Genomic DNA, 10,832 nt, shown 5'->3' on the forward strand with positions numbered 1-10,832 from the left:
CAAGCATGTTGAGGGAGCTGGCAGGGGTCATTGTAGAGCCTTTGGCCGGCTGTATGAGCATTCATGGTCATCTGGCCAGGGGCCAGGGGATTGGAAACTGGCTAATGTGGTCCCAATTTTCAAGAAGGGGAGGAGGGAGGACCCAGATAACTATAGGCCTGTAAGCCTCACCTTGGTCTTGGGGAAGATCTTGGAGAGAATCATCAAGGAGCACATCTGTGGGGGGCAGCAGGGGAGATCATGCTCGGGGCAATCAGCATGGGGTCATCCAAGGCAGGTCCTGCCTGACCAACCTGGTTGCCATTTATGACCAAGTAACTAAATCCTTGGATGATGGTGTCGCCGTGGACATAGTCTTTGTAGACTTTAAGAAGGCCTTTGACACTGTCTCTCACCCCATCCTCATCAATAAACTAAGCGACTGTGGCATTGATGCCTACACAGTTGGACAGGTAAAAAATTGGCTAACGGGACACACCCAGAGAGTGGTGGTGGATGGGTCGTAGTCAACCTGGTGAAATGTGAGCAGTGGGGTACCCCAGGGCTCGGTCCTCGGGCCCACACTGTTTAACATCTTCATCAGCGACTTGGATGAGGGGATGGAAAGCATGCTGTCCAAGTTTGCTGATGATATTAAGGTGTGGGGCAAGGTGGGCACACTTGAAGGTGGAAAGAGGCTGCAAGTAGATTTAGACAGACTATGAAAGTGGGCAGGTGAGAATGGGATGGGGTTCAACGGAGACAAATGCAGGATGCTGCACCTTGGGAGAAGGACTCCACAGCGTACATGCAGGCTGGGGAGTTCCCTTCTTGAAAGCACAGGGGCCGAATGGGATCTTGGAGTCATTATTGATGAACATGAGCCGCCAATGCCAGACTGCAGCCAGCAAGGCCAGCCAGACCTGGTTGTGCATCCAAAGATGCATCTCAAGCCGGTCCAGGGAGGTGACGCTCCCCCTCGATGCGACTTTGATCAGGCTGCACCTGGAGTACTGTGTCCAGTACTAGGTGCCGCACTTCAGGAGGGATGTGGCCAGCCTGGAGAGGGTCCAGAGGAGGGCCACCGGTTTGGTGAGAGGACAGCAGGACAGGCCCTATGAGGAGAGACTGGGGGACCTGAACCTGTTCAGCCTCAGCAAGAGGAGGCTGAGGGGGGACCCGGTGGCTGCCTACAAACTCCTCAGGGGAGATCATCAGCAAATAGGAAGAGCCCTATTCTGCCTAAGCTGATGGAGAATAGGTTTAGGTTAGAGATCAGGAGGCAATATTTTACAGTTAGGGTCACTAAAATCTGGAACCAGCTTCCCAGGGAAGTGGTCCTCGCTCCTACCTTGGGCAAACTCAAGAGGAGGTTGGATGATCACCTCTCTGGGGTCTTGTGACCCTGCATGCATTCCTGCCTGTGGTAGGGGGTCAGGCTAGATGATCTGTTCAGGTCCCTCCTGACCCTAGCTACTGCGAAACACTGAGCCCCACTACCTCTCCCCAGCCAAGGAAAGGGCCCAGGCATCTGGGCCCCCCACACATCTAACCTCTGAATCCCACTCCCCGCCCCAGAGCCAGGAAAAGGCCCCTGAGCCCTGGTAGCAGCAGGGCCTAGAGTGGGGGCAAATATCAGCTGCCCTCATAGGGAAGAACCCCCCAGACCCTGCCCCCCCATCCCGGGGCAGTATGAGGCTGCCACGCAGAGCTGCCCCCCCCCCCCGCAGGTTTTGGGGGTGCTGAGCCCAGGCACCTGGGTCCTTTTCCTAGCACCTAGAGGAGGAAGTGGGGATCAGCCTTTAAAGTGGGGGTGGGGGGCAACACACCTGGGCCTCCAAGGAGGGAGGGGGCTAAGTGGCTACAGTGGGGGAGGGCGGGACACCCGCTCCGGCCTTTGCTCTGCGAGGAGCCGGGGAGTCTACAGCAGCACGGAGCCAGGACACCTGGGCCCTCCGTCCCTGCCCGGGGCGGGGGGCCGCAGCGGCCCAGCCCTTACCCCAGGCTGCCGGGTGCCAGCCAGCCTGCCCCGGGGAGGAAGGGGTTAAGTGGTACCGGGAGACTGGTTCTGACTGGGAGGGGCTGGAGCCCAGCCCAGGTCCCTGCCGGGCGCCCCCGGCCCGAAGCGAAGGCGGCGGAGGTGCTCGCGCCCACTGCACAGACGGGCAAACTGAGGCACCGCCGAGCCACAGCGGCGCCGCTCCGGCCTCGCACCCGGGGGCGGGGCCTCCGGAGCACGTGGCGCTGCGGCCGGGAGCGGGAGCGGCCCCGTCATGGCGGCCCCCCCGGACGAGCCGCCCCGGCCCCGGCCCCGGCCCGCGGAGTGGGGGGGCGCCGAGCCGCCGGGTGAGAGCGGGCGGGCCCCCCCCGACCCCCCCATAACCTGTGCCCTCCCCGCCTGGCCCCCCCGGAGCCGCCCGGCCCACGACGGGGTGCGGAGAGGTACGTGCCCCCCGCAGGGCCCGGCGCAGGCGCTCACGACCCGCCGAGCTGGCTGGGCCGCAGCCCGGGGCCCCGCACTGGGGGGGAGTGTGGCCCCCGCCCGAGGGCTTCCCCTCCCCTGCCCTCCCCAGCCTAGCCCTTGGCCCCCCGCTCTTCCCTGGGGACCCGGCGGGGGGGACCCACACCCCCCCACCCGTCTTTTCAGCTTTGGGGGTGGCCCCTGGACCCCTGGGGGGGAGGTCGGTGCTGGGCTGAGCCCCAGCAAACTCATCACAGGGGTTGGTCTGGACCGCTGGGGGACCATGGTGCCTGCCCCCAGCCCAGGCCTTGTGGGGAGGGGGATCCAGGCTGGGGGCTCAGCGGGGGTCTCTGCCCCCAGAGCCGGTCCCCCACGAGCAGCGCTGCATCGCCATCACCAGCGACTTCTTCCACCGGCTCCTGGCCGGCAACTCCGCGCTGCGGGGCTGCAAGAGCAGCCTGGCCGCCTTCCTGCTGGAGAGAGGTGAGGGGGGCTGGGCGGGTGTGCAGGGTCAGGCGGTGCTGGGGGGTCAGCGTGGGTCTGGGGGAGGCTCCCAGGATCTGCAGCGGTACAAGGGTCCAGGTGTCCTTCCCCTGGGGGAGCCAGGCTGCCCCCAGCCAGGGGTGCCAGGGCCCAAGGGCGGGTGGGCAGGACGCCTGGGTTCTGCGTCCAGCGCTGGGAGGGCGTCGGGGGCCAGTCCGGTCTGCTGCCAGTGAACCCAGGTGACCTGCTCCAACTCCTGCGCCTGTCTTTACTGGCCTGGGGGGGGACCCAGGTGGGACCCCTTGGCCCCCAGTCCACAGCCAGGGATAAAACCCAGGTGTCCGGGGGAGGGAGCTGGCCTGGGCCTGGTGTAACCCTTTGCTCCCTGCAGAGGTGCCAGCTGCCAGTGCAAACTGCCAGGAGAGCTACGAGCTGGTGGCGCTGGGCGCAGGCAAGGCTGGGACCGGAGCTGGGGCCTTCCTGGAGTTTGGGGGTCAGCGGCTCCATGACACTCAGGGGCTAGTCCTTGCTCGACGGGCACTGCAGAGGTGAGGAGGAAGGGGGAAGAGACAGCCCATAATAGCCAGGGATGCTCTGTGACTTCCCCTTGTCCAGGGAGAAACCCAGGAGTCCCGGCTCCCTGTCACCCATCACCCCTGCCCTCCAGAGCCCTGCCAGAGCTGGGGGGAGCCCAGGAGTCCAGGCTCCCATTGACTCCAAGCCCCCCTGCCCTAACCCCAGTCCCCACTGCCCTCCCAGAGCTGGGGGGTACCCAGGCATCCCAGCTTCCTGCCCCAACAACCTTACAGCTCAAGCCCGTCAGCTGTGTCACCTCCCAGAGATGCGGGAGAACGCAGGAGTCGGGGCTCCCAGCCCTCCTGCTGCGATCCCCCAGTTCCCACTGTCCTTCGAGAACCAGGTGTCCAGGCTCCCAGCCCTCCCTGCTCTAACTGCCCCCCCCCCCCACAACCCCTTAACCCTACTGGACTTGGGGGTGGTACCTAGGTGTCCAGGCTCCGGGCTCTCACCAGTAGATTCCCTGTGTCCCCGCTATAGGGGGCAAAGGACCCCAGAGTCAGGGCTCCCACTCACCCCCTTCCCCTGCAGTGACCTCTCCTCTGCCTCCCCCCAGGTACCTGTACAAGCAGCTGCTGTTGTGGGGGCAGCATTTGGACACCCCTGCCCAGGCCCACTGCATCCTGGAGCTGGGGGGTGATGGGCGCCTGGACCTCAAGCCCGGGGTCTTCCTGCACCTGGTCTTGGCCCAGAAGCCCAGCGGGGCCCCCACCAGCCCCCTGTGAGTGCCAGGCATTGGGGGACCCAGTGGCTGTGCAGGGTGGGGAAGGGGGGGCTCTGGACTGAGTGGGGTGAATGGGGGCAGTGGGTGGACCAGGGGCTCTGGGCTGTGGAGGGGGAGATGATGCGCTGTGCTGGGCCTCAGCAGGAATTTGGGCAGGGGGGCTTGGAGGGATCTAGGCTTTGCTGGAGGGTTGGGGCTGTGTTGGGGCAATGGAGGGTTCGGGGGGATTGGTGGACTGCCAGGGGTAGATGTGGGGATCAGAGGGGTGGGAATAGTGGGGGTGGCTCTGGGGGAATTTGGGGGTCCAGATTGTTCAGCTGGGGGAAGTGGAGGGTCTGTGCTGTGTGTGGGGGGGAGGGGTTAGAACTATGTGCCCCCCGCTGATCCCAGTCCCCCCCACAGGGTGCTGTGCCCCGAGCAGCAGCTGCTGGCCCACGGCCCGGGTGGACTTGCCCCACTGAGCTGGTGGCGCCCGGCGGTCCTGGCCTCCCGCGTGGTCAGCGCCAGTGGCAGTGCCAAGTTGCTGCGCTGGGAGGCGCTGGGGCTGCAAGGCGCGTTGCTCAGCCACTTCCTGCAGCCACTGCCCCTGACCAGCCTGGTTCTGGGTGAGCCAGAGAGCAGGGGGAGGGCAGGGTTGTTTGGCTGGGGGGGACCCTGGCGGGGGCCAGCAGGGAGTGCTGTCCGGTGGGGCCAGCAGGGGCTGCTATGGTGTCAGTGCAGCAGGGGGTGCCATGCTGTAGGGGGTCCACCAGGAGGACAGTGGTGGGGGTTCAGGGTCTGTAGGGTCCCAGACCCCAGCGCTTACTCCCTGCCCTGTCTCTGTGCCCCAGCGGACCCCTGTGCCAACCGGGCCCAGCTGAGGGCCCCGTGCCCAGTGCCGCCCCCCCTGCCACCTCCCTACGACACCCAGCGCCCAGCGCACGTGTTTCAGGGGCCCCCCATGGCACTCCCACCTGCTGGACCCCAGCCTCCGGCCCTCAGCCTCAACTGGTGCAGGGGCGACAAGGCTCTGGAGGTGGTGGATGGGGCAACAGGCAGGGTCCTGCCCAGGTGAGCAGGGCCGGGTGTAGGGGGAGCCTGGGCTGTAGGTGCAGCTTAGGGGAATGGGGTGGGGCCAAGAGGACTGGGGGGGAGAGGATGGAATTTAGGGGCAGGGGCGGAGCCTGAGCTGGGGGTGGAGTCTGGGTGGCTGTGGTGGGGGCCAGGCTGTGGCTGGCATCTAGGCACAGGGGCAGAGCATGGAGTGGGGTAGAGCCTAGGGGACAGGGGAAGGAGCCTCGTGGGGGGCCATGGTGCAGCCTGGGGATGGAGGTAGAGTCCAAGCTGGGGGCAGAGTCTTGGGACTGTGGGCGGAGCTCCAGCTTTGGGCGTGGGGTGGGAAGCAGGGCGGGGGGAGCCTGGGCGGGGGGACAGCGGATCCTGGGCTGGGCTGGAGGGGCCGAGGCAGGTCCTGGGCCACCCCTCAGTGCCCTTCCTCCTGCAGCCCGCTGTGCCCTGCCGGATGCCCCCAGCCCAGCCAGCTGTGCAAGGCGGCCATGCTGAGCTACTTCCGGCGTACAGCCATGGTGCTGAGCCAGCCCTATCTTCTGGCACTGCCCACCTACCGCCAAGCCAAGGTCAGCCCAGGAGCAGGGCTGTAGGCGTGTCAGTACCCTTGGCTCCCATCCCCAGCCCTGGGAGGGGAGCAGATGCAATGGCTGGGGGAGGTGGTGCCAGGACCCTGGGTCCCATCCAGACCTGGAGGTGGAGGTGGAGGTGGGAGCAGGGGCGGGGGCGGGGCAGGAGGGGGCTGGGAGCAAGGACCCTGGGTTCTGTCCCCAACAAGTTTCCTCCTTCCCATGCCTCAGTTTCCCCCCTTCTTGTTTTCTGTCCCTATCAGTTTACCCCCACACCCCCATTATGCCCAGGGCATTAACCCCTTGTTTGCCTCTCTCCCCACTTCCAGGACCATGCTGAGGCCTATCAGAGCGCCAAAGCCCAGTTCAGCGCCCACCTGGCCCACAGTGGCCTGGGCAACTGGCCCCAGAAGCAGCTGGTGGACAATTTCCCCTCGTAGCCACTGGCAATGGGGTGTGAGGGCAGCAAAGCCTCATGGGAAGCAGGGGGAGTTCACTCTTGGTTGTGTGGGGGGTGGGGAGGGTCTGCTTTTGCTGGGGGAGAGGAGGATTCTCCCCCTGGGCCTGGTGGGGGGAGATGGGCAGGTTGGGGGGCGGAGCCTCCAGGATTTGGAGGCGGGGTTTGTCCCACCAGTAAGGGTCAATGCTGGTTAGTTTGGGGTGAATTGAGCATTAAAGCAGCCTGTTGTGCACAGCCATGGTGCTTGGAGAAGTGCTGTCCCCCGCACAGCCAACTGCCCCCCCTTAGTTCCCAGCCAGCCCCACAAGACTGAGGCCCCACCCGTACTCCCTACCATGCCTCTTTTGCCCCACCCGAGGGGAAAATATCCACCCCACCCCCCCAGTATTGCTCTCCTGCCTCTGACCAAAATGGGCCCTGTCCTGGGCTCACAGGGTTAATTCTCCCATCCCGTACAGATGGGTCCAGCCTGCTGCAGGGAGGGGAAACTGAGGCAGGAGGTAGTCTGCAGACTGGGGGAGCAGCATGGTGTGGTGCAGGATGCTGTGGTGGGTCCTGTCCTGGTTTGGCAGTCCTCTCCAGCCTGACCCTTGCTGTCCAGGAAGGATCCTGGCTCTGAACAACCCCCATCCTGGCTGTGGGTCCCAGCCGCTGCCTCTCCGCAGCAGCGGGCCCTGCCCCAGCACCCTCAGCTGCGCCTGCCCTGCCCCGGGGAGGGAAGTGGGCGCAGGGGGTGGTGCAGGTCACGGCACTCCCTAGTGGTTGCCAGTGTTGGGGCAGGGTTGCACTGGGCGGGGAACTCAAACACCTGGGTTTGAATCCCCGCTCTCTCCTGTGAACGCCTCTCTCTTTCTCAGCCCCCTTCTGTCACTGTCCCTTACCTGCTGTGTCTGTCCAGCTATTCTGATAACTCCTGGACTGGTTGGTCTTTCTCTGCTTTCTAGTACTATTCCTAATCCTGGATCTGTCTATGCTTAACCCCACAATGTCTGTCTGTCTATCCCTAAGCCCCCTGCAATTGTCTGTCTCTGTCGCCAAAGCCATCTTGTATTTCTCTGTTTCTGTTTCTCTGTCTTTCTGTTGCTATCCCTGAGCCTCCTGCGTCTGTCTGTGTGTCTGTCTATCACCACTACCCTGCCCTCCTACCCCACACTCAGCCTGTGTCTCTGTATTGCAAATCTTATCTCTCGCTGTCTCACACCCAATTTCTCTACCTGTTCACTCCATAGTATCTACTTTTATTCCACCCCACATCCATGTATTTCCCTCTGTCTATCTACCTATGTGCCAAACCCCCTTTTATCCATTCATCTACCTATTTTTTATTTCTAGCCCCCCATACCTATCCCACTATCTATACCCAAACCCCTTTGTGTCTGTCTGTTCACACACCCTGTGCTGAGTCTTTCTAACTCGATCTCTATCCCACACTACATCTCCATCTGTCTCTATTCCACAGCCATCCTGTCTGTCTGTCTTATCAATGCACCCTGTACCCCAAACATCTCCCCATCTATCTCTGTATTGCTTGGGCAACCAAAAAAGGATGAGGGACCTGGGCAGCTGCCAGCCCAGGAGAGACTAGAAAGGCCAGGACTGTACAGTTTGGACAGGGGAAGGCAGAGGGGGATAAGACAGAACTATAACATCACAAAGGCTGTGGACCAAGGGACCAGGGAAGTGTTGTTTGCCAAGTCCCAGGATGATGCTAGAACCAGGGGCACCTGCTGAAGTGAGCAGAAGACAGGACTGGAGCTAATGAGAAAGGACTTTTTAATCCACACGGCGTTATTGTGTGGGATCCGTGGCCACAGGAGGGGTTGGAGGCAGAGGCAGGGTCCATGCTGGACTGGATACATTCACAGAGGAGCAATCTCTTCATGGCTGTTGGTGGAGATGTTTCCTTGGGCATCTCTACCCCAATGATAGTGGCTCTGGGGGGGAGTGTTGAATAGGGGAGGGATCCCTCGAGCGATTTGGTTCAGAGCTGTTCCTCCATAGCATCCAGCCCTGCTGCTATCAGAGGTGGGATCTTGGCCTGGACAGGCCATAGGGCTGACCCAGTCTGGCCCTGCTGATGTCATCATGTACCCATTTACTCCATGCTGGTTGTCCTTCCATCTGGCTGTCCCTAAGCCCAGAGCGATTTTTCCAAGCTGGTTGAAGGTGGAATAATTCAGGGGTAGAATTAAGGTTGGGAATGGGAACTGATTTGATGGAAGTGATCCAGTTGGCCTGTTAGCGGGGCTAGTCATTACTGTGAAGTTAGGAGCCTGCTGGGATGCCGGCCAGCCCAGGCCCTCCAACAGCAGCCAGCTTAGCTAGGGAGAGAAGTCGATGTTCCCTGGATGCAATGGCTGCTCTGTCTGTTTACTCACCCATCTGTCTTACCTGTCTCCATGCCCATGTGTTCATCTACCCAGCCACCTGTCTGTCTACTTCCCCGTGAGCCTATCAGTTAATTTGAATCTACCTACCTATCATCTCTCCCTCCTTCTCTGTCTCTCTAATCTCCCCATCTCTCTACCTATCCCCCATTCTTCCCCAGAGGTGCTGGGTGCTGGCTGCAGCCCAGGCTGGGGATGGTGACAGCTATGCCAATGCTCTCGCTGGGATTCAGCTTCGGAGGGCCCTGGCTGCCCCAGTGCTCAGCAGACTGATGCAGCACGTGGGGGAAGGAAGGAAGTTTTACCCCTGGTCGGATTGGTACGGACCTGGGGGAGGGAGGGTTGCCTTCCTCTGCGGCGGTGGTACGGCCTCTGCCCTGGATCTTTGAAGATTGTATTAATAACTTTGTGGCTGCCCCTGCTTTCCTGGGGCGGGTTCAGTGTGATGTCTTGGGCTGTGTCCGGGCTGACACTCATTCTACTAAGAGGTTCAATGATGAATTTGGGCTGGTTTGAGCAAGGCTGACCTCAGGCAGGGGTTGGATTAGATGCGACCTCTACAGGTCCCTGCCAACCCCACTGCTCTAGGATTTCTGAGCTGAACAGTTTCCTGGGCCCCTGGTACCTTACCCAGTTTCCTTTTCCCAGAGAAAACTGCATTGGGGTCTACGCATCAATGCACCATCTGCCCCCTCCTCATCCCTTGATAATCCTAGTTCCAATGAACAGCTCCTCTTTCACCTGCTTCCAGTGATGTCTTCCCCTCCCCCCAAACTTGGGGAGGGGGGATGCTGTTCTTTGCTCACTCTCATGTGCTCTAGACTGGAAGCCAGGGGGTGGAGTAGGGAACAGGCTTCATGCTGCTGCCCCACTTTGCAGGGCTGGGCTAGCCACCGCCCCCCACACACACGCCCAGATGCTTCCTCCTGTGTCTCTGGGGATCCCCAGCCTGCCCACCCCTACCCTGAAGCCCACAGGTCAATGAGGCCCCAGAGCAGCCTGCCAAAAGCCCCTGTTGGAGCCATGTAACAGGACCTAAACCATCCCAGCCAGACACCCAGACAGCTTTTTCCTGAAACCCTCCAAGGAGGGAGATGCTACAGCTCCAGCTCTCAGCAGCTTGTTCCACTTACCTGCTGCTTTCACCATGGCGGGGGGTCTCTTGAGATTCGGTCTAAGGTTTCTTGCTGTGTTCAAACCCAATATGGCAGGAAGAGAAACAAGTCATACAAAGGTACTGCATCAGGCTGGATAGTTTCTTGCATCATGGGGTAGAAAGACATCGCCAAATGGGGCAGCAGCATCTGTGCTGAGATGTGTCCTGGCACAGCTAATCTGCTTCAGCAGGAGAAATGTGTGTTGCCTGTTGTCCTAGTTCGTGCTGTGAATCAGCAGGTGATCTATTCTCCCAACGCTCGAGGGGCCCCATCCTGCAAGCCTCAGGAACTCCCACGCAGGATCAGGCCCCTCTAACCCTGGAAGTGTGTACCCAGCTTTGCCCAGGTATTAAAAAGCACCATCAAAATATTTATGATGGCATAAAGGCAAACAGGCAGCATCTGTTTCTATCCTAAGAGACAAAGAGCGACTGCTAGCTTCAGGGCAGGGGCCTTGGTGTGTTAGCTTTCTTCCCCCACTGGATTTGCCCACAGGCTGGATTGTTTGTTAAGTAGTGCCTATATTCAGGCTGTTGTAATCTAGTGGTCCAAATCCTACTTTTCTGCTGAGTTTCCTCATTACTTTCGATTTCACTTCGTGTTTCTATCCTGGCTGCAGACCTGTCCTCTATCCTTGTGGCTGCAAGCTTGGGTTCTTTAGCCAAAGTCTTAATTATCTGTCCGCTTGTGGAGAGGAGAAAGAGATGCACCTTAAAGAAAGGTACACATGAAAAAGGCTAGTTAGAACAAGTGTGAATCCCTGAGTCTTCAAAATAAGGTAAGGATAAACAGCATCTAAAAGAGAAACTGAGAGACACTACTTGTACATGTAACCTGTAGGAACCAGCCTTTAGACAGATTTCTTTTCTTCATAAATGTGATGTGCCTGATGTCATCTGAATCCTTTTCATATCCAGTTTTATTTTTTGTCCGGGTACGTTGAAATTGTTACGCATCACAATGAATTGGTCAATGGCAGTATATTGAGC

General features: G+C 60.3%; 1 protein-coding gene across 1 annotated transcript; it reads left to right on the forward strand.

Annotated features, from left to right (window-relative positions):
• The first annotated feature begins 2,198 nt into the window (after positions 1–2,198).
• Positions 2,199–6,360, forward strand: ADAD2 (adenosine deaminase domain containing 2). Its single transcript, XM_090055722.1, has 8 exons — positions 2,199–2,421; positions 2,801–2,923; positions 3,315–3,471; positions 4,056–4,220; positions 4,626–4,828; positions 5,054–5,273; positions 5,707–5,839; positions 6,169–6,360. Exons 1-8 carry the CDS (start codon positions 2,253–2,255, stop codon positions 6,277–6,279), a joined length of 1,281 nt encoding a protein of 426 aa, XP_089911848.1. The 5' UTR covers positions 2,199–2,252; the 3' UTR covers positions 6,280–6,360.
• The last annotated feature ends 4,472 nt before the right edge of the window (positions 6,361–10,832 follow it).

This window comes from Crocodylus siamensis, chromosome 6 (genome assembly GCF_052110815.1).
Source record: "Crocodylus siamensis isolate JL-2025a chromosome 6, ASM5211081v1, whole genome shotgun sequence".
Lineage (NCBI taxonomy): Eukaryota > Metazoa > Chordata > Crocodylia > Crocodylidae > Crocodylus > Crocodylus siamensis.